This window comes from Rhinolophus sinicus, chromosome 5 (genome assembly GCF_057876585.1).
Source record: "Rhinolophus sinicus isolate RSI-liver-muscle chromosome 5, RSI-T2T, whole genome shotgun sequence".
NCBI classification, from domain to species: domain Eukaryota; kingdom Metazoa; phylum Chordata; class Mammalia; order Chiroptera; family Rhinolophidae; genus Rhinolophus; species Rhinolophus sinicus.
This window is the reverse complement of record NC_142505.1, coordinates 9,550,859-9,578,239: the sequence shown is the minus strand read 5'-3', so window position 1 is coordinate 9,578,239 and position 27,381 is coordinate 9,550,859. Positions and strand designations below refer to the sequence as shown.

The 27,381-nt window shown below is 47.0% G+C and overlaps 1 protein-coding gene across 3 annotated transcripts in view; it reads right to left on the bottom strand.

Annotated features, from left to right (window-relative positions):
- Positions 1-268: 268 nt before the first annotated feature.
- The window catches only part of CDCP1 (CUB domain containing protein 1), a 49,571-nt gene continuing 22,458 nt past the window's right edge, over positions 269-27,381 (bottom strand). Inside the window, exons 2-9 of one of the 3 annotated variants that reach the window (XM_019723716.3) lie at positions 25,089-25,295; positions 19,737-20,099; positions 18,506-18,874; positions 11,800-12,021; positions 10,361-10,747; positions 8,233-8,595; positions 6,115-6,202; positions 269-3,788 (exon numbers count right to left, since the gene is read on the bottom strand). In XM_019723716.3, the coding sequence (XP_019579275.3) occupies positions 3,356-3,788; positions 6,115-6,202; positions 8,233-8,595; positions 10,361-10,747; positions 11,800-12,021; positions 18,506-18,874; positions 19,737-20,099; positions 25,089-25,295 (2,432 nt within the window). In that variant the 3' untranslated portion in view covers positions 269-3,355. The remainder of the gene's footprint in view (positions 3,789-6,114; positions 6,203-8,232; positions 8,596-10,360; positions 10,748-11,799; positions 12,022-18,505; positions 18,875-19,736; positions 20,100-25,088; positions 25,296-27,381) is intronic. The other 2 variants (XM_074312512.2, XM_074312513.2) reach the window with 2 other exon arrangements.

Below are 27,381 nucleotides of genomic sequence, written 5' to 3'. Positions count from 1 at the left end.
GACCCACACTGGTGACGACGGTGGCCCCAGGCCTCTACGCGGGTCAGGTATCGGGAGTGGGTCACACAGAGGGGCTCATGTTGCCTAACGGCAACAGAACAGGACAAGCTCTGTCTGCTGAGCTACCCTCGGGCAGCCCAAAGTCGGCTTCCTGGACCGTAGCACAGAGAAGACAGCATCTGCTGAGACCATATTGAGTCTGTCACAGGAAACTAGTGGGAAATTTGGGCCTCAGCTGAGCCGGGGGACAAAGCATGCAAACAACCCATTTTTTTTCTGTACATTTGTTTATTTTAAAAAAGTGTAGGAAATGAATAAAATGCTACCTAAAAAGTATCTACAACAAATAAATTATTTCCAGTTAAGCACTGCAGATCCACACAAACCAGTCTGCTAATCGTGACCAAGGTTACATCTCACGGACTTAAGCTTTTCCCCTCTTCTCTTCCTTGAGACTTCCCCCTCCCATGCAACAGGACTGCAGCATTAGAGACTGGTCCTGTATGAGCTGGGTTCTTCACAGGTATGGCAGGTGGGCAGCAGCAGACCCAGTGGGCAAGGCACAGTGCTAGCACACGTAAGCGTCAACAAATGCATTTGACTGGTTTCCAGCTACCCTGAAATAGTTTACACACGTGGGGCCTGGGCTTTAAAGAAAAGGGCCAAGGATATGTCAGGCTGACACTTTTCAGGAGGCATATCTTCAGAAAACATAACACCCACCTGGTCTCAGGAAGATGGCAAGTTGGCCCGGAGTTTCGAGCTCTCAGTTAAAAGGAAATGGCCATGTGGGGCCCCTGTAAGTAAAGGTGATGTGTGTGACGATGGCCACAACAAAGATGGCCTTTCACACTTTGGGGTGGAAGGAAGAGCACTGGCCGGTGAACCTCAGAAAATGCCAGGAGGTCAGAGAAGGAAGAGAATGGAAGACCAGGGCTCCAGCGGTGATTTTAAATAATGATACAATTTCAGTCAAGGGAAGGAAGCCACAGCCCTCCTCTGGCCCTTCACGGAGGGGTTTGTCAGCATCTCAGTTCAAGAGCCTGCGGGTAACTGGGCAGGAGCCAGCCTTTCAGAAGGGAAGGGTTCCTAGGCAGCACCGAGGGCATAATTAAACAACAACAACAACCACAAACTCTTCCTTCTGGAAAGGACTTAGAATACACACCATTTAGGAGGTTGCAAAACTCCTTTTCACAGAGGCAAAGTAGCACAGAAACAAGCCAAGGTAGTGCATTTTCCAGGGTGAATTAAATGAACTTGATGAAGGGCATTCATTTTCCAAAGGAGGTTTTGCCACAGAAATATTGGAGCTTTGGATGGTGCAGACAAGCCATCATGCAATCCTTCTCTTCCCAGATGAGAGAGGGCAGGGGCCACAAAGACAAATGCCCACAGGAGCGGGGCCGGTCATTAGTGAATGAGGGATGTGGGCTGTGTGTAAGAAAACAAACTTGCCTGAAACACCCACCAGCCTGGAGGCCTGTCTGCTCATTGGATACAAGATATGGGTTCCAGACTTTCCATTTCAGCGTGAGGAAAGCAACCCTGCCGGGGCACTTATCAATGGCATCAGACACGGAGCCTCAGTGTGGGAGGCGACAGGGAGTGGTGGGGACTTCAGGGAACTGAAGAACCATGTTCCCCACCTACAGGTGAGCTGCTTCTCAGTGGCAGCCAGGTGTTCTGAGGTGACAACGTGAGCCCCAGCACAGCCAGATCTTCTGATCTGGGTTTGTATGTAAACGTTTTACAATTTTAAATGTTAGTAACTAATTCTTAAAAAAGATTCTGCCGGCTAAACAAAACCCTGTGGCTGGATCAGTGTGTCATGTCTCCTGCAGCAGCAGGAAAGTGTGGTAAACAGAATAATGGCCTCCAAAGATGTCCGCGTCCTACTCCCCAGAACTCGTGGATATGTTACCTTCCACGGCAAAAGGGACTTTTTCAGTGTAATTAAATTAGAGATTTTGACATGGGGAGAGAATCAGGGATAATCCAGGTGGTTTTACAAGATAAAGACTGAAGCAGGAGGGGGCGTGTCACAGTGCTGGGGTGTGACCGACCATCGGAGGCAAGGAATGCGAACAGCCTCTGAAAGCTGGGAAAGGCACGGAACGCTCCCTCCGAGAGCCTCTCGAAGGAGCTTAGCCCTGCCGTCCCCTTGATTCTAGCTCAGTGAAACCCATTTTGCACTTCTGATCTCCAGAACCATAGACAAGAAATTGGTGTTGTCTTAAGCCACCATGTTTGTGGTAATTTGTTACAGTAGCAACAGGAAACTAAGACAGGGGGCCACTTTCTGCTGTATTTGTAAACATTTTCAGAGGATGAAAATACTCCCTAAATTTCTGTTTAAATGCAGAAGTATTGCTGAAGCTGGGAGAGCGACAGGTGGCAATTCCAAGAAATTTCCCTTATTTCTAGGACTAAAGGATAATGGGATTCGAGATGAATGTCAGCAGTGGGATAACCACATGCAGAATGAAAGAACCAAGGAGACTTTCCTCACAGAAGATACGTATCACTGCCCTCAGACACACCCACCCTTTCTGGGTAGACAGACTGCAAATCCTTCCCACTTCCCACGGCACAAACACATGTTCATTTAGTGGCCAGTAGAAGTCAAAACCCATCCATCCATCCAGTTAGCGTGAATTGTCACTATGTCAGGTGAAAATAGCTGTGTGGTTACACATCTGACTTCTTAAACACACAGGACCACTAAATAAATAATACTAAAAAGGCACATTGTCGTTTTTGCCCAGGGGACCCAATGAGAGAACAGAGACCTCGGGTGGGTTCCTAGGGGTTGGAACAGTTGACCCAAAGAGGTCCAAATCCAAATCCGGGGCTGTAGTAGCCCTGTACCTGGTCACTCGCACGTCTTCTCTCTCATGATGGGCTGGTTTACAGCTCAACCTGAGTTTAGAGGGACATGAGATATGATGATTCTGTGTTTCCCCAAAAATAAGACCGAGTCTTACATTAATTTTTGCTCCATTAGGGCTTATTTTCAGGGGATGTCTTATCTTTCTCATGTACGACTATCTACATTTATTCAAATACAGTCATGTCATCTTCTGGAACATTGTCATAACGTACTAAATGTGTCTTAACTGGGGCTTATTTTAGGGGTAGGTCTTATTTTTGGGGAAGCACAGTTATATCTGGATCAGAATTCATCATTTTCAACATCTCACCACGGAATGAGTTCACTTGGAAATCAGAAGTTGGTGTTATCCAGGGAGACCTTCTGCTGTTCCTTCCATATAACTCTTTAGGATTTCTGGTGGGCACCCTCCAGCATGTGTCAGTGCCCTGCTTTATGAAAAGTCTTTGGGATGGGTCCAAGTTATTCCACAGACTCTGCTGGCTCGTGGGCATCCAGCAAGGGAATGTCTGTGTCTCTGTTGCTTTCGTTCCCCTTGTTGGGGTGGGAGAAGGTGTATGGCTCGCTCTCAGACTCAGCACTGGAGCCAGGGGGTGGCTCCTCTGTGGTCAGCTTTGCAGTCGGGGCCCTGGAGTGTATGGGGGGTGGGGAGGGAGGGCAGTCCCCTCTGGGGCCCTGGAAGGGCCGGTAGGTGTCCACCTCTGGCTGGATGAAGGACCCGTTGGAATCCAGTAGCAGATGCCCATATACGATGGTGTCATCGATGTCCGCATACACGTGGGATTCACTGTCCTTTCGTACTTTCTGAAGCTTTTTTGGCTGCATCGGCATCTGGGTGTTGACGTTGCCATTGTAGATACCTACAGCCAGGCCCTTGTTTTTCTTCTTTTTCCTACTGAGAAAGAGAGGGGGCAAGAGAGAAGTCAGGAAGACAGCGATCTTAGGTGTGTACCACTGTACATCCCTGTTGGGACTGAGATCTTTCGGGGTGCCGACCGCGTCTCCCCCACGTCCCACGAATCACTCAGCTTTTGAAACTGAAACCACTGTCTCCAGTGAACATTCAGAAGCAACCAGCTTCTGTCTCCAGTTTTCAAGGAGGAAACAGGGAGTGGACAGTGGTTTAGAGAGGGCACTTTTAACACTATGTGCACTTGAATTCACTTCGATAGATGCAGTGTCCAATGGTGGAGACAACCCCTCTTTCCCACTAGAAAGGGGTGGTATCCCAGCCAAGCCACATCAGGCAGGGCATGTCCTGGCCAACCTTCCGTGGCTCTCTCAGTACTCTCCCTGTAGCTAATGCTCCATCCCTCTCTTGCACGGGTGAAAGCTCTGATCACCTAGCTCCTAAATGATAACACATGAGACTCAGGATGGAAGGTGGTTCCTTAGTTTTTAGCTGGAGTTGGGGACAATAGAACTCAGCATTAGCAAAGGGATCCAGTGCCCTCAGCAATAACTGCCAACACGGACGACAACTAAAAAAGAAGACAAAATTCAGGCTGGGTGGCAGAGTTCCTCTGTCACACCATTCACGTTTGGTTTGGAATGTTCTTTGGTCCTTGGGTGTGGATGGGCATTAGCGCCCTCTGCTATGGAAAACAAAGCTTTGCCCTCTGTCTCCACGAGCCAAAAGCTGACATTTAGGTGACCGGTGACTCCAATGGAGGATATTATCTCAATGAACATAATGGACCGTATGATGCACAGGCTGGCGGTTCACCAACTGGGGACAGGCTCCCTGTACTTTTCTGAGATAAAAAGAAATCTAGTACATTTAGCTTGCAACACTGAGTCTCTAGCCAGGATGACGGGTTCCAACCACTGTGGCCTGAAGCCCTGTGACGGATGCCCCTCCTTTGTGCTCCACAGTGCCGTGCTTGTCCCCACCAAAGCCCTCCTCGTGCTGTCCTGGCCTGCCTCTGTGGTCCCACCACCCTCCTGGGTGGTGGGAGAAGACATTGGATCTGGTGCCCAGGAGGTTCTCAGAAATACAGGCTTAATGAACAAGTTCAATGGCACTGTCTTTCCTCATTCTCACTGCACAACCCGTGCGCCCTCCTACACCAGCTGGGGGATGGACGGGCCTTAATGCAACCTGCCAGCCAATAACCTGCCCCACAGCAAGCCTGGGGCTGGTGACTCTCCGGCCAGAACTGGGGCAGTTTAGAGATGGAGGCTCCCCTTGTCCAATTCCCTCCTGAGGAGGAAGCTGGGGACCAATGTCAATGCCGCGCTTTCTGCTCTGGGTGAGACATACTATGCACCCCAGGCAAGAAAGTTTCCTGAGAGAAACAATCAAATAATGTTTTATCAAAAGAAGTCCTTTCCCCCCATGTGATCTATGTACAACCCCATTTCACCGAGGCGAGGCCTCTCCCTGGATCTGCGGTGGGCAGGTCCTTCTTTGTCAGTGGAGACATTTCTAGACAGTCTCGCTGCTGATCAGAATTTCAGTTGTTTGCTCATGTCTCCTGTTAATAAGAATTTTCTTTTCTCTTTGGCTTTTGGGAAGGTCAAATCATGCTAGGGGAAACAGGTCTCCCCCTTCCCGCATGGCTTTAATCAGAAATATGAGCAGAATTGATAAAATCTGGTAGGAGCGTGTCCTCTGTCTAAAAAGGTCAACACTTTCCTTTCATAAAACAGAGGCTGTCATCCTGAGGGGGTGGAAGGTGAGACTGAGTCAGTTAACTGGATCTTCCTTCCTCTTGCCCACAGGGCTGGCTTTTTGGGGTGCTTGTCTGGAGTCCAATAAGCAAGCATAAAACACACAGTTTGTTTAAGAAACTGGAGAACCAGCTGGGGCCGCCCGCATTTGTTTGCCTCAAGGTGACGGAAGGAGCAGGTACCGAGGCCTGGTCTGGCGGGGGCCCATGTGAGCATTTTTCCTGCCAAGACGGTGATCACAGTCTAATGAGGAGACAGTAAATGATTCACAGGGGACTTGTGCTGAGGCGGCCGCATAAAACTGCAGGTTAAAATGTCATCGCACATGTATTTTTACTTTTGGGTTTTTTCCCCCCACACTAGGTATGAAGCTTTTTGCTTTACCCCCTCCAAGCATAAGTCACATGTGGCATTATGATTTGACATTGATCTTTGGGGGGGGAGCAGGGGAAATGGGAAGTGAGAAAAAGGTTAATAATTAATGACAACTCTCTGTAATCTAAGGAGATGTCAGATCAGCTGAAAACAATCTGAGAAATTCCACCTACTTCTTTTTCACAAAGAAAATGATGAGTCCGAGGGCAAACAGCAGAAAGACGCCACCTCCCACCACTGCAGTGAGGAGAACAGGCAGGTCTGTGGGCAGAGACACAAGGGAGAGAGGGGAGGACACGTGTGGGTTAGGTCTGTGATGAACTTGAGTGGAAGGTCTCCAAAGCTGGCCACCACCCATTCCTTCCCTCCCTGTATGCTCATGCTTCTCCTCATATCCAGAAAAGCCTATTTCCCTTCCTCCTGAATCTGGGCTGTGCTGGTTCGGGGCCTAACCCTTGAGAGGCCTGGCAGCTTCTTACACTTTCTCTCTGAAGCTGGCCGCCATGTAAGAAGTCTGACTGCTGAGAGTGCCATGCTGTGAGGAAGCCCAAGCTAGCCACGTGGAGACTCCATGAGGACACATCAAGGAACCTGGACGACAGTAAGCATCAAGGCTCCAGACATCTCTGTCTGGGCGAACCACCCCAATCCTGTAGCTGTTCAGGGCACCTGGCTGAGGCGCTGGATGCCTCAGAGCACAGATAAGCCCCTGTGCTGCGCCTTGTCCAAATTCCTGACCCACGGAATTGTGATCACACACAGCGTTACTGTCTAAGCCACTAAAACTAAAACAAACTGGGGGACCTACCAGATCCGCTTCAAAGGCTACTCCTGGCTATACTGGGCATGTTCCCCCAAACGCCACAGCCTGCTGTGGAGGAGAGAAGAGCAGAGGGCTGCAGGAGAAAGGAGGGAGTCAAAAGTCAGAAGCGAAGGAGTGAAGGAGAAGGCTGTTTCCTTCGCGCCGTCCTTTTCCTACAGTTGCACAAAGGAAAGAGAAAATAAATCAGAGAGGGAGCCCTGCATCAAAACAGGGATTTAGAATTTCTTGCTTGTTTAACAAGAAAACAAAAGGCGAGATTAAGAGAAAACAGGAATAGAAACAGATGACAGAAAAATCAATGTCAGAGAGGAAGAAAACCCAGGAGCTAACCTGAGAGCATGGGAGAGCTTTTCACGTGTGGCTTTTGGTCCCCATCAGTTCTCTTGCCGCCAGCCAGCTGTGTGCCCTTGGGCGGGCACTCAATCCCTGACTGCCAGAAAGGGGAGGGGATGGGAGAAACAACCTCCACGGTCCCTTCTGGTTCCAACCCTCTGTGATGCTCTTTTACTCTCGGAGTAACGGGCACACATGGCCCCACCAGACTGCCCTGCCACACAGCCATTTGCTTGCCTGAAACTCTTCAGAGGATCCTACAACATTGAGCATAAAGGCCAACTCCCCTCTTGGCTCTGAGGCCTGCCATGGGGGCGTTTCATGGAATCCAATGTTTCACTGGACTAAATTGAAAATCCCAGCACCATGTATCTGTGTCACACTGGCCAGGTCCCCACATTTTAATCACCAACACTGAATGCCCAACGATACTTTTATGAGGTAGTTATTATCATGTACTCTAGACAGATGAGGAACGTCAGGAGTAAAGAGACTTCTTTGTCAGCAAGAGATTAATAGTAAATGACTGTGGTAGGTTGACTACCAAAATGCCCTCATTCTCTCCCCTCCCTGAACCATGTCCTCTATTCAAGGGGTGAACCATGTCCACCCTTTGAATCTGGGCCGGCCAAAAGAATGCTGTAGAAGGGATGGTGTATGAGTTCCTAACCAAAGCACAAGACACCTTGCGTACCTCTCCAGCCTCTCTTGGATCTCTCTGCCTCTGCCATGAGGATAGGTCTAGGCTGGAGGATAAGAGACCACATGGAAGAGAGCCGAGGGAGCCCACTTATCCCAGCTGATCTTGCCTGGGCTGCAGATATGTGAGAATACCCGGCCAAGATGAGCAAAGTCCTCTAGCCAACCTGCAGCTGCATGAGTGAATGAACCCTGACAAGCCTAGCTTAGACCAGATCGCCCAGCCAACATGTGAGCACTAATAATGGCTGTTTTTAAGCCACTGAGTCCTGGGGTGCTTTGTTATGCAGCATTACTGAGGCAATAGCTGACTGATACATGGACAGCCAGGACTCAAATCTAGGTTTTCTGTCTCGCCTCCCAGACTTGCTCCTTACCCCTCAGCCCCCCAATTTGCCATCCACCATTATCCCCGAAAAACCTTTAAGGCTCTTACCAATAGTCCTTGGGGTAAGTGACACCTGGAAGAGCAGATTCAGCTGCTTGCCATTCACAGGGCTGCAGTTGGAGACGTTGACCCAGAAGTTGTGATGGTGGAAGCTTGGTTTGGGGAGCATCTCCTCCAGGGTGAAGACCTCTTCAGCTTGGGTCTTCTGGTCCTGGATGATCATGAACGCACGCCCCGTCTGGCAGACCAGGCCGGTCTGCTCCTTTACGAAGGTCAGGCAGGCCACCTGGTCGTTGGGCACGCTGATGTTCCAAGACACTGAGTTGAGGGAGGGCAGGCCCCGTTCCCAGTTAGGGGTTCTTAGGTAGACCTTGCTTTTCGTGTCTGGGGTCACTGTGAAAACACCTTCCTCTGCAGGAAAGGGAAGAAATGCCACACAGACATGTCACTCAATCAGAATGGAGAGAAAAAGTTGTGGTGGAGGAGACTATGGTCACGTTTCTAAAATCAGCGGTGTCCAACAGAGCTTTCTGTGATAGTGGAAATGTTCTTTATCTGCATCGTCCAATAGAGTAGCCACAGCCACATGTGTCTGTCGAAGGTGTGACATGTGCTCGGTGTGACTGAGGAACTGTACTTTAAATTGTCTTCACTATTAATTACATTTCAATTGCCACGTGTGACCAACGGCTACTGTATTGGCCAGCACAGGATTAGAGTCTCAGTCACATCAGGTCTTTTCAAGGAAAACGAAACAAAATAAACAAGTGAAAAACAGGCCAGTTTGCCAAGCTGGGTGTTATCTCAGCTTCTTTTCAGAAATGCCCTCAACACAGCTAACATTCATCTGTGAGCCACAGTGGGATGGGTGGGTATACACTGATTTCTGTTTCAGAGGTTAAAAAACAAATTTTGGGTCCTGGGAAGAATTCTAGAATTGCCAAGCTGAAGGAATCTCTGACACGTCAACTAATGTATTCCTTACCTTCAGGCGAGGTAAGCCCCCACATGCCAAATTGAGGAGAGTATGTCTTAATTCCAAAGATCCCCCCAGAAGGCATTTTTCTGGTAACCTGTGGGGATACCTGGCAGCCTGGACTGACTTTAATCGTACGGCCAAACATTCTTCTCTCTCCCACTCATGCCTCTGAGAACAAAACTACGAAGTAAACCTCAAAAAAAGGTCTTGGCCAATTTTAAAATGGCCTCTAACGTTGAGCAACTTGTAATGGTGACTGTGACTTTAAAAATCAGTCATGTAAAGTTGAGACCAATTTAGACCTCATTTCTTGCCTCAGGACATGGAAGGTCACACACTAGCCTCCCAGGAGAACAGGACCCTGGCACTCTAGACTCCTCTCTTCCAGCATTCCTTCCTCGGTGCTCTCCACACCGCATCCCGAATGGTCCGAGCAGAATCATAAACATGTCTGCAGAAGGATGTTTGTTACCACCTTAAAAATCCAGCACTTCGGGGAGCAGCCGGATGGCTCAGATAGTTAGAGTGAGAGCGCTGAACAACAGGGTTGCTGGTTCGATTCCCACATGGGCCAGTGAGCTGTACCCTCCACAATTAGATTAAAGACAACGAGCTGCCACTGAGCTTCCGGAGGGGTGGCTGGATGGCTCAGCTGGTTAGAGTGCAGGCTCTCAACAACAAGGTTGCCCTTCAATTCCCACATGGGATGGTGGGCTGCGTCCCCTGCAACTAAATATTGAAAAACAGGAACTGGACTTTGAGCTGAGCTGCACCCTCACAACTAGATTGGAGGACAACAACTTGGAGCTGATGGGCCCTGGAGAAACACACCGTTCCCCAATTAAAAAAAAAAAAAATCCAGCACTTGGGAATATTTGGTTAGTTCTAATTTATATCCTGCCTGCTTCCAAAAAACACTCGAACCTGATTATTTGTTCCACTGCCATCAACCATCGCCTCCCACTGTCAGAGAGTCTTATATCTAACTCCTGGAATTTTCCATGCTAGATTAATGGCAAAGTCAGGATTGGGACTCACCATCTTTCATATTTCTTATGTGAGGACCAGCCCACACAGCCATCTCTCCTCTTCAGGTTGACAACTTAATTAAGACGATCACAAAACCAAAATAAGATGAATGGCCAAACGAGGAAGGCTAAGGGGGCATGGAGACGGGAGAGTGAAAGATGCCCTTACCTTTGAAGTACGGTATGAAGGACACCTTCAGGCCCTGCTTGGAGACCTCTTGTTGGAAGCTGGGGGAAAAGGTGCGCAGGGTCACCGACATGTTCTGCTTCACCTGGATCTGCTCGATGGAGCCTCCCGAGCAGAAGTAGCCGAAGTAAAGGTCCTGGCCGGGGCTGGAGCTGGAGCTGGCCATGAGGTAGCTGAAGCTAGTGTTACAGATCCGCTCCCGTGTGTCCTGCTGCAGCTTCTTGGCCGGCACCAGGGCCAGGCTGAGCTTGTCCTTGGGCACCAGGAGCTTCCAGGAGAAGTCGTGCAGCTGCACCGGCAGTTGAAGGATGTCCCTGGGCACCTGGAGAAAGTAGGACTTCCTGTGGCAGGAGCGGTGGTCCATGCAGCCTGCAAAAGAGGGGCTCGTGGTACCCAGGCAGGGAGGCGACTGGAAGAGCATCTTCCCGGCTCTCAAGGCAGCCTGAGGCTTTCTTGCTTTCCCCTTTGGTCTTCCCTCTCCCACTGTCCTCCATTCCTGGCTCCTTGATGCCCCTTTTCTAGCTTCCTCTGCTATTCTCTCCTATTCTTACTAAACTGGCAGACCACCTTCTGGGGATCTTCAGGGTTGGAAATGTCTCTTCTTGTTTTTCAAGTTCTCGCCTCTGTGTGTGTGTGTCTTAGATGCTAAGTGCCATGTGGGCAGGGCACAGGTTTTTCCTTCATCAAGACCTGTTGCCCATGAGTCCCCATCTGTAGGGAGGCAGTTCTGCGTAGTGACTAGAATAGAGTGGAACTGGGGAGATCTCAGCTTGAATTCCAGCTCTGCCACTTCCTAATGGGGTGGCCTCAGGCAGGCTGCTTTGTCTCTCGTGGCCTCAGCTCCTGTATCTGCAGAGATTCTAGGAGCATCCATGCCAAAGATCATGTGGCCCAGCAGGGAGGCGACTTGGTTTTGCTGCCCTCCATGCATCACATATTTATTACATGACTAGCACATGTCCAGCACTGTTAGGGGCTAAAGGGATAAGAAAACGGAGCAAAGCCAAAGTTCTTGACCTCAAGATTCAGAGTCTCACATGAGAGAGGAGACAAGTGGGCAGTAAGTATGCAAGGAAGAGGTCATGCGGACGGGAAAGGATGGGGAAAGCTACACAGAGGAGGAGAGGGTTTCACAGGAGGGAGACTGGAAGCTGGACAGAGGACACAAAAACATGGACACGGGGAATACACTGCACTCCTGAAGGTGCTCGTTCCAACGGAGGCTGCTGGTCCCAGAGCGGGAGTGTTCCCACCTCGCTGCTTGCTTCTTGGTTGCCCCATTGCTCACCCTGCACTGTGGGGGACATTTCTGATCATACTACTTACAACCTGCCCAGGGGACCCCATCCAGAAGACAGGACAGGGAGAGGAGACCTGCCCATGGCCCACCCGGGAGGAGCGCGCCAACCAGGGGGCCGTACTTATGGTTTGCTTGGCGTTCATCCACAGGCGTGTCAGGTCGTCACAAAGGAAGGAGATCTTGTGTTTGGAGCCAGGTGTCAGGGTGAGGTTGGTGCTGCAGGCCCGCGACTCCAGACACACAAAACAGCCGGGGACAAACTTTCGGCTCATCTTGACGGGCCTTGGCTCGATGGTGAGCGACGTGGCTCGCTCATTACTCAAGTCAACCGTGTAGGTTATATCTGGAAACACACATAGAAAACCGGCGTGAAGAACGGGTCAGCAGCACCCCAGGAAATGGGAACGATTCGCACAAATACCTCTCACGGCCGGGGAACTCGGGAAATATTTTTGAACATGAAGGCAACATCACAATCAACGTTAAAAGAAATTTAAAAAGAAACATAGTGGACCGCGCGTCTACCTCCCTTATTATAAGAACTGCTTTCATGTCTTTAAATTAATTTTAGTCCTGTTCCTATGCAGGCATATTTTCACCTACTTAAAAGTAGAGTGAATGCAAAATTTTACTCAGCTTTTAGTTTATTATTTATATAGTTTTACTTATTTTACTATCTATATGCAAAGGCACTCATCTTTTAATATATTCATTAATCGCACTGGTTGCCTAGTAGTCAACCTAGTGAGATTGACAATCATTTATGTAAATACTTTTCTACTATGACTAGTAATTAAGAACAGTGTGGTACTAGAAGACTCACAGACAGGATGAAAACAAAACCTTTAATGGATGTCTTAGTCAGGACTTTTTGGTCGTGGAGCGCAGAAAACCATTTCAAGCCAGCATGGGCTGAGGGGGAATTTGCAGTTGAAGCCCTGGACGTTAGGGCCTGTGGTGGGGCTTCGGGCGGGGGACAGGAGCTAAGGCTCACTCACAATTCCCTCCCTCCGCCTTCCATTCCTTGTGTCTGCTGCTCTTGGCTCCTTGTCTGCCTTCACAAGCCCGGAACCAACTTCACAGCACCCCTCACCTCGCTCTGGCTCCCCACACTGCCCACTCCACAATAGCTCCAGGAAATGCCTACCTTCCAGTCTTTGCAAGGGGTAGAGAAGGGTGAGGTCGCAGCAGTGACAGTAGTTGGGGGCAGAGGTGAGGTAGGGGATGGAAGTAATTACAGCTCATTGCCCTTGCTGGGGAAACAGACCCCAGGACACAAGCTGCAGACATCGAGCAGGGAACACAGTGAGAAGAACCAATACTAAAGGTGCATCAGGTGAACTTACACCTCAAACCCCAGAACCAGTGGGAGCCTGCAAAGAAAGACAACTCTGCAGAGCCTTCCGCAACTGCTGTCATTTGCGAGAGGAAAAGGCTGGGGAACATACCTTCCTGAGGAGAAAGGGCCTCATTAGGGAGTGTGCACTCTAAACTGGCTCAAGGATATAGTTATATAAAGGTTGTTTTGGTAAAGTTTTTATTAAAGGATCATAAGTGTATGCATGTATACACACATAAACACATACACACATACATAAACATATGATATACTATGTATATGTATGCACACATATACACACACACACTTGGAATTTACTACATATGTAGGATGAGTTCAGCATTGGTGTTAGGTTAGGGAGAAAATGCTGAAATGTTTGTCTTTTGCCTAAGCCATGGAGGGAGGGCTCTGTACCAATCAAAATGACAATGACAGTCATTTTTCTGTTCAGTAGGCTATCTCAAAAATTCCACATTTATGTTTTTACTCTAATATTAAGTACCCAAGTCAGACATTTTCTCAATTAAATAGTCCCCTTTATTTCTACAGGGCTTTGAAATGTACAGATCTTTTTAATATCCATTATCTGGCATAGGTACTAAATACATGCGAGCCAATCAATGAATGAGTTCCATCGACTCCTCAAAACAAACCCATAAGGTCGGCAGAACAGGAATTAACATCGAGTTTCATTATTCCCATTTCACACATGAGAAAACTGAGAGCGACTGAGTTAAACCGTCTTGCTCAGAGTCATACAACTAATGAATGGCACAGCAGGACTCAGCTTAGGTCTTCTGATTCCCATGTCAGTGCACTTAAACTACTATTGCAGATTACAGGGAAGACATTTTTAAAAACTCCATACTTAGGGAGAGATCATATTGCTGCAATTAATTCTCTTGCTTTCACACCAGATAATTGGTGCTTCTAATTATGGCTTATTTGTATATCTCCTCTGTATGATAACCTTTAGACTTAATTTAGTTTTAACTGTGAAATACTTCATGCCCCAAGAAATCCTGTAAAAATGGAACACAGCTATTGATCAAATCCAATGCCTACAAAGCAATACATTCAGTATGAATTAAACCGATTGTCCAGATAGATGAGCATAATACACATATGCCTACTAACCCCCCACATCATTCTCCCGTTTTCCCAGTAGTTATCATCATATTTTTGGTTGACTGAGTTTCTCTGGAGGATGATCTGGCCAGAATGCCTCCTGGAGGAATGCATGACATCAGTATCTTAAGGTCTCTTCTCTTCAGTTGGTCAGATTCCCCCAGAGAAGAACCCACCATACACCAAATGGAGGAAACACATGGGCCACCCATGAAGGAAGTAGATGGGGCCTCAGTAGTCAGTACCTCAACTTTTACTCAAACCTTCTGTGCTCGGCTTACTACCTTCACCTTCAGTGCAACTGGGTGGGATCTTTGGTACAGTAACTGTCTTATCTTTTTCGGAGAAGAAACTTCTATCTTCTGTTGGCTGGGGGAGGGGCAGTCACCTGGCTGCTTAGTGCCAAGAGGATCTGGGGGGGTCTCGTGGCTTCTCCCACTCTTCATCCAACCTTTGCCTGGCTTCACACTGCTCACGTATGGGTGACACACCCACTGAAAAACATGCCAACTGCCATCCTATTCCAAGACGACAGTGACGTTCCTTGACATGCTTTAGAAATGCACATTTGAGATTTGGTGTCTTACGGCAGCAGCTCATCAAATATTTACAGAGGGCCTACTTTTATGACCAACACAAACTCCAGTGCTGATTTACAAGAAATAGGCCTTTCCTTTGGGAAGTTCAAAGTTTACATTTGTTTAAGGGAATACTACTTTTATTATCTCCACTTTACAAACTACGAACCTGAAGCTCAGAAAGGTCAAGTCCAGTTACCTAGTCAGTGGGACCCAAAGCACTCTGACTCCCGAACATACCCTCTGAACCGTTTGATATATCTTCCCTTGATTTTTTTGACGTATAATTTACACATAATAAAACGCACAGATCTTAAGTGTTCAGTTGGATGAGTTTTCACAGTTTTATGGATCCACTGTATCTGCCACCCAAAGCAGCATCTAGAACATTCCAATTATCCCAGAGAGTTCCTTTGTGCCCCTTTGCGGTCAATTCCTCCTGACTTCCAGTCATGTCCCCAAAGGCAGCCACTTTCGGATTTCTATTACTGCAGATTTTGTCTCTTTTGGAACTTCCTACAAAATGGTATCGTACAGTATGTACTCTTGCGGCTCTGCCTTTTTTCACTCAACAAATGTGTTTTAGAGTCCTCCATGTTGCTGTGGATATTAGTCACATTTCCCTTGTCATTGCTGACTAATAGTCTTTTACAACTCTTGGACTAGACGTATGGGGTTGCTTTTCTCGGGTAAACACTGAGGAGTGAAATTTCTGGGACACAGGTAAGTCAGTGTAAGTTTAACTTGTAAGAAACTGCCAGCTGGTTCTCCTAAGTGGCGTCACCACCGTACACTCCCACCAGCAGTATATTCAGGTCAAACGCTCCACACACTCATCCTCATTTGGTGTCACCATCCATTCTAGTGGGTGTGAAATGGCACTGTGGTTTTATAGCTTATATTTGCTTCATAAGTTCCTGTATCAGGTGCACAGAAACGAGACACCAGCAGCTGAGCCCAAACGGAGCGCAATTTTTTGAGAAAAAACATTCTGATTCTGGGGCAAGACAGACGTCCCACTGCGGGGAGTGTTACTAACCCTGGATCTCAGTGCTAACTCTCCCACTTTCTAGTTTGCATATGCATTTCATTCATTAGTCATTTGACATGCCCTCTTTCCACAGATTCTGGTTGGATCTCAAAATAACTCAAGGGGCAGGGACAGACAGCAAATTTACGTGCTGCCTAAGGAATGTTTCATGGGCAGCTTCAGCAGGCAGAACAGGATGGAAATGTGCAGCCTTGCCTCCCAGAGATGAAGTGTTTTAAATGTAAATGTCACCTGTTAACATTTATAAGTCTATGGAAAGACAAGACAGATTTTTACTGTATCTTCTATGTGCCTTGAGAAGTAGCCTTGTCCCTCCTCAAGGAGGGGAGGGGGTTGTGTGGCTGTCACTTGACAGATCAAAGAGACCACAGAGAGGTTCAATTAACTGCTCAAGGCTACTTAGCTAATAGAGGGTCAGATCTATGATTTGGACCCAGTTTCCTGCCATAAAAGAACGGTATATTCTTTCTACAAGCTGCAGAGGTTTTCTTCATGTAAAAATCATTCAAGCCTGAGGTTTAAAACAGTTCCCGACACAAAAAAGACAACCTCTCACCATTTGATACGTATTGACACTGGAACCTTTGAAGGGATTAGGTTATTGACTGAAGTTTCTGTGGAACCTACAGAGATTTCTTACTTTAAAATGAAAATGGGTTCCTTGGGAATAAGTCAGAGGCCATAATATGTGTCAACGCCGCCAGGATAAATTCCAGACTCCCGGGGCCTGAGGTAGAGTGCTTCCTACCTGCCAGGCACTGAGCTGCCTCTTTTCAGCCTCACAACACCCCCTACGAGGGCAGGCTTATCATCTCTATTTTAAGAGGAGGAATTGAGTCACACAGAGGTTACGAGACGTGCCCATGGCCACACAGTAAGTCGAGGAACCGGGTTCAACTCCACACAGGCCAAACCCAGAAGACGTGGCCTTAACCACTGGGCTACGCTGCCTGCAAACAAGCTGCCCACACATTTTCAGCAAGCGAAGGATTGTTCAGAATGGATCAGACAAATGCGTGGGTGCCCAGGACTGGCTGCCTTGGGCAACCCCTTGAAATTTAGGGTCCACGTTAGGCTTCAGAGGATCCAGTTGGCGCTGTCTAGAAATTGGAGCTCTTAATGAGTCCAGGCCAACCGAATTTTATCCCCAGAGCCCAGAGATAATTCTGCTGGCCCAGTCCATGGACTCCTCTAGAAAAACGTAAACCCTGCCTCACGCAAAGGTCTTGACACGGTCACACACCTCCACACTGCAGGTAGTCACGCTTTATTTACCTCAAAACTGAAGCCATACCCTTCTTGATGCTGGTGACAGCATGATGACAATTTGCTTAGTCTTAGACATCAGCCCAGCTGATGTTACAGGAAACAACCAGCAACATTTCCCACTGACTGAGATAAATAAGGACTCGGTCTTCTGAAACTCACACCCACCCCATTCTAAATCCTTTCATGGCTGTTTCAGCATTCTGATTATAAAAAGGTGACAGTGGAATCATAAAATGTGTCAATACACACACACAAATATATACGCAATGTTATACCTTCTACATACTTATTGTGAATTCAAAGGAATCTCGGGTCAAGATATGGGTGGAGCTGCAGCTTCCCGGGCAGCCATGCCCCAAGTGGGCGGCAAGGGGATTCCCAAGACAGTGCCGGTGGGCAACCCCTTGAGTGGATCCCACATGGTCACTTTTCAGACGTTTCTCAGCCCTACAAAAATAAACAGCATGCCACTCCACACTCCTATTTGATTTTTCTGCCTGGCTCTGCCTACTTCCTGGACGGAGACAAGAAAAACAAGTCTGAGAATCAGCCCTCTGGATAGAACCCATCCTCAGCACGTGTCAGAAGTGTCCTGACCACGTGTCACCACTTGCACCTTCGTGAATTCCACAGATGAGTGCCAGGAATAACCAGCCTGAGCTCACCTTGTATGTTATCTCACAATCCATGCCATTCCCCTCAGTGCCAGGACGCAGGTTAGGCAAGTGAGGCGCCCAGGAAGCAAAGTTTAAGGAGGGGCTTCCTCTCAGGGGCTGACCTGTACTGACGCCTCCGTAAGAGTGAGCACTTCAAAGTGGGTGTCCTGGGCATGTTGCCTTACCCTAGTCCTGGCCCTGGCTCCCCTTCTCTAGGTTCATGATGTCTTAGTCATTGTGTGTGGAATGTTCCGGAACCTCATTCTCATCAACCTACCTGGGGTTCAGTATGGTCCACAGCACAGGCTCTGGATTCTGAGCTTGCTCTGCTCCTGACAAGCTGTGTGATATTAGGCTAGTTCCATAACTTCTCTGAACCCTCTGGTTCCTCATGAGTAAATGATAACAATTTCTGCCGCCCTTAGTGTGTGCCCAGGTAGGGGGTGCTCAGCCAGTAAAACAATGTTGGCTATTGTTATTGCTGACGACGTGATGACATCCCAGCTCACAGTGTAGGGTCAAGACATGCTGTCTAAAAGGCAACTTTCCAGCACCTTCATTAGCACCCTGAGCACAAGTTCATGTTTGCTTCTTATTGTGTTGAGATGGAATGGCATGCCAGGTGTTCACCAATGAGCCTGTCTCACTGCCTAGCAACACACTTCCTGCAACTCTTACAGGGTCCAGAGTCCAATGGTCTAGAAGCCACAGGTGAGAAACAGGAAGGGAACCTCATTCCAAGCAGACTACCCAGGAAGGAAAGAAGATGCTAGAAGAGGAGGGGAAAGGAAAGTGGGCTCACTTACAGCTTTCATTTTGTGGATGTTGAACCAAAACTTGAAACTTCAGCCGGAGGATCCCTGGATTTTGGACATCTTGGTCACAGCCCTGCAGGGAGAGGTTGAAGTTCCCGGCCATGTTCCCGGGCTGCTTGTCCGCCAGCTTGAACACCTCGGGGTTGGTGGTGGAGCCCGGGATGTAGTACTCTACCCGCTCCTCCTTCTTCTCGCAGTTGGAGACGTTGAAGTGGAGGAAGGAGACGCTTGCCCGCAGGTGTGGGGGAATGACAAACTGCCATGTCATGAGCTCGTCCTCAGGGAAGCCATCCGGGTAGTTGGCAGACATCAGGGTTGCTGAGCCTTCACCCTCAAACACAGATTCAATGATGCATAGTCCTATTGGGAGTGGAAATCAAACACGGCAATTAGATCCTGCCTTTGCTGTCCACAGCTGAGGGGCAGGGGGGCGAGGAGAGGGGAAGGCGGTTCTCGGGTCCTGAGCTGAATGCGCTATGAGGAGACATCAGCAGTGGGTGAGTCAAGGTTTCATAACTGAGTCAGTGGGGGAGAAAGCCCTAATCGGTAGGGTCTGCCCACTTCGTTGGTGTAAATACTCCCAACCATAGCTGATATTTCAAGCTACCAACGTGAGCTGACTGAACGTGGAGTTGGGAGGAGTGGCAAAGCAGCTCATCATCATATAGTATTTCCATCTCCAGGTACAATCGGCATAAATGACCTCAAGAGCACAGAAAACAGGAAAATGTCGCGAAAGAATTAGGTGATGAGTTTTTAGTATTTATTACCGTTTTTTCTAAACTCATTTACTTACTTGTCAGTTCATGAAATTTTATTTTTAGGAATGGCTCTGTTTACCACGAGCGCACAAAATTCCTGCATATTTAAACATCAGCCCTCGTGAGCCCGTGTGGGCCAGCTCTCATACACCACTGACACAATTAGAGAAACCATGCAAGAGATAGAAGACAGGACAAAGAAATTAGACATGGAGCGATCACAATAGGTCTGCAGAACCAACCCCATCTCATTTCTTGCAAACAAACCTCCCATGTGCAAAGGACAAAGAAAAGAGAGTGGCCACCGGGTTAATAGAGACGTATGAGTCCAAACCCAGCGTGGCCTGTATGATTCGGGTTGAATCATACAAAACTGCTGACACCTGACCCTCACTGACCTAGAACACGGGTGATTCTGAATGTTTCAGCCTCAGCAGAGTGGGGAGGGAGTGCGTGCTCACGTTTTATGGACGACCGGTTTGCGATGCTGAAGCCGGAGACATTTCTGTCATGGAACCACGGCAGGTGCAAGGCCATTTTCACGCGCTCCTGCATCTTGATCCGGGACACGGTGCCATTGCTGCAGAAGGTTCCGATTTTGACCATGGCGGCATTGGTGCGGCCGCTGATGGAGTGAGTGACTCCGTCTGGGCAGCTCTCCCCGGGCCCGATCTGCCTCAGGCGAGGCATGGAAAACTGCAGCTCCAGACCGATGCTCTTGTGAGCTTGGATGTCCCAGATGAAAGTTCTGTTGAGGGTGGGCAGTGCTGACGTTGGGGGCTGCAGCTGGACCTCCCCAAAAGGACATCGGCCTGACACGCAGTCTGAAACACAGTCATAAAACACTCTTTGTCACAAACACGACCAGGCCACTCACTGCTCCGCCTCACCCCTGTACTAGACCCTTTGGGAGCTCCACTAGGTGGGCGCACCCGTCTCCAGGTTGCATGAGTGTTGGTTGAGTGTTGGTGGCCAGTGGCACACAGATGCACCCTGTTCTGGCCAAGTGCCTCGGCTGGTGGGGGGAGGAGGGTGCCACAAAAGCCCAAGTGGTTTCGCTGCCCTCTCCCTCCCATCCCAACAACAGCAGCAGCCCACAGCCAATCACTGCCCATCGCAGAAGTGAAAAAGCCTGACCTCCCGGCTTCAAGTGACACAACCTCGGGAGGCCACTCATCAGCCTGAGGCTACACTTCAGCTAAAAACGACATCTTTGCTTACTTCTTCCCTTGCTCTCTCCTGCTTTTCTCATGTCTTCATAGGCTGCTTCCAAGGGTACTCTCTTGACAAATGACTTGAACACAAACCTGCCTTCAGTCTCTGCTTCCAGGGACCCAGACCCAAGACACTCCCTAACTGCTGTGTTTTCCAGATTAAGTGGAGTCCAGTTGGTGGGCCCCTGCCCAGGCCTTCCTGGACATCAGGGTCGCCCTCTGCAAGGGAGCCTGTGCTCTGAGATACCCTACTCCCTCTATTCTGAGAAAGTCCTGGTTTCACAACTTTCAGGGCACAGCGCCAATGGCGAAACTCCACCTTTCAAAACTGGTTTTCCCATCAGCATCCTCATCAACACACTGAGACACTCAGAATGTCCAAGCCCCTTAATGACTGGGACCCGGAGACACAGTGACCTTCCTGCCTCGTGGCTTTAATGCTCATATTTTATTACCACGGCCGCGAATATTTTAAAAGGCTAACACCTAATGACATCCTTCGATGTGCTTGTTCTGAAGGCTTTTAAAACAAAGGGAGAAATGCTGCTGCTGTCGAGGAGGAAAGAAGAGGAAAGCATGTGGAAGAAGTAATAGACAGCAGGTCATGTAACAGTTTAAACTTGTTGTCTAGGGCATGTGAAAAGTGCGGTGGATGCTGGCCACTGGGATCATGGTCTGTGAATCTCTATTGCTGCCGCCGTGGGGTATTTGAAAGTGCTGCCAACTTGAAATGGAATTATGGGAGAATTTCAGAGTTGTCTAGGACCTCTGAGGTCGTCTACACCAAACCTCTCACTTTTGCAAAGCAGCCCTGGAGTCTGGGGGACGAGCGTGGTGCTTGCAGTACACACTATCTCAAAAGCCCAGCTGTGTCTAGTCATGCCAACCCACTGTGCCAGCTAACCCATAAAACAGGGTTAGCTAATAAGAGACAAGGGTGGCTTGGATTAGATTTTGTGCATCAGTAAAGATAGTACCTACTATTTTAGGAGCTTATGGAAACTTGTTTATATCAAGCCACCTCTTTCCTTCAAAAGCTGGCCTCGTAACTTGCCACCTACACCTCCAAGGTGCCCAGGGCCATGTGGAGTGGCTCCTGCTGGGTTCTGTGCTCTTGTGGGATCACTTCACCCCTTAAGGCAGTGGTTCTCAGCCCTGGTTCCACTCTAGACTCACCTGGAAGACATTTAGAAAATACACAAGCCTGGGCCACCTGAGATATTTTGATTTATTTCATACCAAGATCTTGGAGTCATAAAGCTCCATCGCCCAGCCAGTCACGGCTCTACCACCAGTCACGTGAGAGTCAGGTTGTAAAAGCGCTTTTTAATTTGTTGCTAAGAGCTTTGGTTTTGAGGATGGGCACAGGGAAGAATAGTCACAATGATTGGCATGCCTCCAAGTCTCCTGTCCCCCCGTGCCAAAATGTTAAATAACTAAAATGATTCCCACGCAGAGGATGGAGAAGGGTCCTTTTGGAAGTGATTCACAACTCACACGGCCCCAGCAGACTTCTACTTTCAGTAACTTTAATAGGACTATTCAAGGAAGGATGAGAACAGAGGTGTCAAACTTTGTCCGAGACTTTTCACGAGGCTTATTCAGGGAAGGTTTGAAAAATGAGGGGCAGCTAGAACACTGGACTGGATTTCAGTGTCTGGAGTTATTATTTTAGAAATTAATATCTTCATAAATTTAGAAATCAGTATCTTCATAAATATTTTCAAAAATTGTGAGCATGTGTCTTTACTATATGGTAAATTTTGCGTTGCATCCCAGGATTGACAGACTGATGCATTCTAACACTTGACTTGTGAGATGAGCTGTATTACCCATTTCCTTTTCCAAGATGGCAGTCTCTTTATTGGTTTAACTGATTATAATAAAGTAATTCATGCTTGTAAAAAACAACAAAAAACAAACACACAGTATGGAAGAACAGGAAGAGGAAAATGAATGTCACCTGTTCCCCTCCCCCAACCACTATAGAAATAATGCAAGGTCAGCATTTTGGTGTTTATCCCTCCAGACTCGGGGATCTATATGACTATGTGTACCTGTGTTTGTATTCAATAAAGTGGGACTGAACTGTTCTCTTACTACAAGCTGCATTGTTTTCAATGAAACAAGATTATTTGGGGCACCTTTCCATGTCAGATACACAGATCTCCTTCTTTCTTTTAATAGCAACACACCCTTCCATTGAATTCTTAAGTATATCAATATTCTCCTCGGCTCTGGAAAAGCTTCACTGAGATTTTAACTGTAATTGACTTAAACTGATAAATTAATTTGTGGGAGAATTGACATTTAAAAAGTACTGAGAGCTTCATCAAGGAACATAGTATATTTCTCCATTTATTTACATCTTTTGTCTTTCAGTAAAATTTTATATTTTGCTTCATATACATTCGATGTATTTATTCAGATGTTCCCTAAATATTTAATTAGAACTTCTGAATAATGGTGACCGATAGTATGCAGAGTGGGAATACTTGTTGTTCCCTGTGTTATTCTCAGTGCTTCTCTCACTGTTGTATGATATTTACTATCAGTTTTTGATAGATATACTTTATTGAATGACATCCTTCTAGTTCTGGTTTACTGTTTTATTAAAAACATGTAATGTCATCTAAGATGACCATATGTAGTTTTTCCTCTCACCTAATAATGCAAAGCATGACATTAACCAATTTGTTAATGGTGAACTACCCTTACAGTCTTCCAGGGAACCCTCTCTGCTCTGGTTGCATTATTCTTTTAATGCATTTTGCGGATTTGAGATATTTTATTTAGGAGTTTTTTGGATGTAAAATCATGAGATTGTGGGTTTTTTTTTTTTTATGCTTTGGCAGATTTGGACATCAGAGTTGTAAGAGGCTTATACTACTGAGCTGTGAACCTTCTCTTTCTATGCTCAACATGGGGGGTTGGCAAACTACATACAGCTCATGAGGCCAATCCAGCCAAACACTTGTTGTTACTGTAAATAAAGCTCCACTGGAACATTCATTGCTTATTTGTTTACCTGTTATCTATGGCTGATTTCATGCTGTAACAGCACAGCTGAGCAGTAGTGACAGAGAGGAGGTGGCCTTTTACAGAAAAAGCCTGCCAAAGCTCCTCTAGAGTGGTTTAAATAGCATAGAAATTATCTGCTCCTTGATGGTTGATAGGATCCTCTATGAAACCATCTCTAATTAACCCAAACCCTGCTCTCCTCCATCTTGGACATTTTTTCTAATCTCCTCCCTGGTTATTTATTTATTTAGGTTTCCTACCTTTCTATGAGTCAATCTGGCTCATCAGGTTTTCCCTGAAAATCATCGATGTCATTCAGATTTTTATATTGAATACCATAATGTTGTACACAGTCTCTTACAATTTTAGAAATCGCCTTTGTGTATGTCACTAAACCCACATTTATTTCAATGCTATATATTTCTATTTTCTCCTTTATCCCAGGAGATTAGCCAGAGAGTTGTCTATTTGATTGTCTTTATAGAGAACAAGGTCTTGGTTTTAGTTATTAAATGTGGTTTTAAAACGGCTTTTAAGTATTTGAATTTCCATTATTTTTCCCAATTCCTTTTTCCTAAGATTTATTTTATCCTTTTTTCTTTTTCTTTTATTAAAATTTATTGGGGTGACAATGGTTAATAAAATTACATAGGTTTCCAGTGTACAATTCTGTAATACATCATCTATATATCACATTGTGTGTTCACCACCCAGAGTCAGTTCCCTTTCCATTACCATATATTTGACCCCCTTTACACTCTTGTATTATCCCCCCTCCCCATATTTTATGCTTTTTCTTCCTTCATGATCTATTGCCCAATCCATGTATTTTCAGTTAAAGTCAAATAAATTTTCTGAGAATGGCTTTAATTAGATAACAAATAGTGTTCTCACTGTTATGACTGCAGCTATTAGTTCCTAGTTGGCATGCCTACCTTAAAATGATTGGGAAAGTATACATTTGTTTTTTTTTCTGCCCAATTATAACTTTTTATGTCAATCTCCTATCCCAAGCTCAAGTTCTGAATGCTAATAATACCAAATATCTACAGTTGGTTGAATTCTTAAGTGTCATATATTCCCAATCCATTATTTCATTTCATCCTCATAACAACCCTATTGGTTGGTACAAAGACTCTTATTTTATGGACTAGAAAACTAAGTCACCAAGGAGTTATGTAACTTACACGAAGTCATGTGACCAGGTCACATGATCAGCAGTACGAGCACGTGAAGCCAAACCCAGCGCCCTCAGCCTCCAAAGCTGCTGTTTTTCCCACTTTGCTTTGTGGACCCATTTCCCCACTCTTATCTCCTCAACCTTCCAATCTTTTGTCCTCCAACTCCCTTGACATTTGCTCCACTTCAGCCAGGTGTTTTTAACCCATCAGACTGAGCATCACAGACCTGAAGGCCTGCAGTTCTGTTCAGAGATAGTGTGGCTTTGTGGTTACAGGCCAAGACTCTGGAGTCTGAGAACTCAGATTCTGGCCCTGTTGCTACTTGTTAGCATTGGAGGCTGGCTTAGCATAGGGAAGAGAGGCAGGGAGGCCAAACAGTCCCTGAGCGCGTACTTACCAACAGTCTTGTGGATCTCAATGACAAAGTGATTCTCTGGATTCTGGCACATAAAGGAAAAGGTCTTTTTTTCTCCAGATTTGATGGACAACATGATTGTAGGTGTTTTAGAAAAGAGGATGTAACAGGGCCTTGCCAGAGTCGAGGTCCCAGGCTTTATGGAGACTGTAAGGCCACTTCCAGGAGGCAGAGCAATCTCAGAAGCTTCTGAAGGGATGAAGAAAAATGGAGGGAGCACAATGAGTCAGGGCTGCAAACCTGCCGTCTTCCTCTCAGGGAGGGTGCCCTCTTTGACAACTTGGTTCCTTGCCCCCCGTCTGATGATGTAAGATGACAGTGCTGCCCCCCCAGTGGGAAAGAATCGGGCCACTGTGGGCTGTGCATGGACACGGGTCTCTTGTTTGGCCTATCAGTTTTGCTAAAAATTAAAACCACTATACCACGTCGTAGATATCCATATTTTCAAATACCCCATCTGTGCCGGACTGGATAGCAATGAGAGAAACTGCCACACCACTTCTCACTGTGAAAGTCCACATACAGAAATTGTCGAGCTGTAGAGGGTCGTGTGTACCTGCAAAGGGCTGCTGTCTCCTGCCCTGGGCACTTCACATGCCCAGTACACCATTCATACATATATACATACATACATACATGTATGTACAGTAGTGGAGGTTAGGAAAATTTTTGCAGAAATTCGATATAAACATACTGTGTCAACAAGCTTGAAAGTTAGAGCAAAATAATGCTCATACCTCAGACTGGGGTTCAGCAAAATAATCTGAACAAACAAGACCAAGCCAGTGAGGTGGGGGTCGGTTATTAAACAGAGATGTGCACCCTGGTCAGGATGGAGCCTCGTTTCATGAACAAGCCCAATCTCCTTCTCATTCCCTTTGCTTTATCAATTTCTAAGTCTTGTCAGACTACAACAGAAGAGCCACCATCCCTTCCCTGACTCGGGTCCCGACTGTGAGTCTCTGGGCGGCTGACAGCCTGGGAGCAGTGGATGAAGGGACGGTCATCTGCAGGTGGGTCCCGTGGAGGGAACCCAGGGGCTCACAGACCCACAGGGCAGCAGGTGGTGCCTCTGTCCCACCGTGTTCTGGAGCAAAGAGAAGGTCAGTACCTGTTACGGTACCTGTACACGGAAGGCGATGGTACCTGTACACAGAAGGCGACGGTACTTGTACACGGAAGATGCTCAGTAAGCATTTGACCAATGAATAGCAACCCAACCCAAAGTTTTTCTTTGTTTTCCAGCTGTGCTTTTCCTCCCTCCTTTTAAAAAAATGTTTTTAGTTAACTTTATTAAGATATAACTTATATACATTAAGAAGGACCCACTCATTTTAAGAGTTCTGACAAATATAGATACAGGTGACCACCCCCACAATCAAGATACGAAAACAAAAAAGTTTCCTGGGCACCCCTCTGTAGTCAACCTTCACTCCGGGTCCCAGAAAGCTAGCAATGAGTTATGTCTGCTTTGGACCTTTCTATAAACAGAATCTGACAGAATATTCTCTTTTGTACCTGGCTTCTTTGCTCAGCATATTGGCGAGATTCCTCTGCATTATTGCATGGATCAGAAGTTTGTTCCTTTTTATTTTGCTGAGTACTGTTCCATTGTCTGGACAGGCCACGGTTTATTAATCCATGCACTCGTTGAGTGACATGTGAGTTCCGCCCAGGTGTTGACCAGCCATTGCTTTAATTTTACCAGAAGGTCTAGTCTGCATGAGAGGTGCACAAATTTCTCCTCCCACAGTATAGGAGTGCACCTGTGTTCCCAGAGCCCAGCAGCTGTTTGTGATCAAATGTCTCCATTTTGGCAACCTCTTCTGGTACCTCTCTGCCCCTCACTCACTGTGCCAGCCCTGCCAGCCAGCAGCTCTTTATAGGGTGTGGAAATTGGACCCTCAACCTGCGATAATGAACTGCAAGTGTTTTACCCTGTTTATCAGGTAAGAACTTTACCCTCTTTGGGCCTCTGTTCATTCATTTGTAAAATGAGGGGGTTGGGCTAGAATAACTCTCCGTTCCCTGTCCAGTCAGATTCTGTGATCAGTACTCGTGTAGTAAGAAGTGACTTTGCAACTGTAAGCATTGACAACTAGTGCCCAGCAGTGACACCTCTCTCGGAGTACCAGAGCATCAGCACAGCTGCTTTTGTGACTTAGTTTTCAACATGGCTTAGGTTTGCATTTTTTGGAACAAAACTTCTTATCTCTCCAAGCTCACCTCTCTTTGCCTTGGTCACTGTACTCGGTCACCTTTGCCTTCTTTTTGA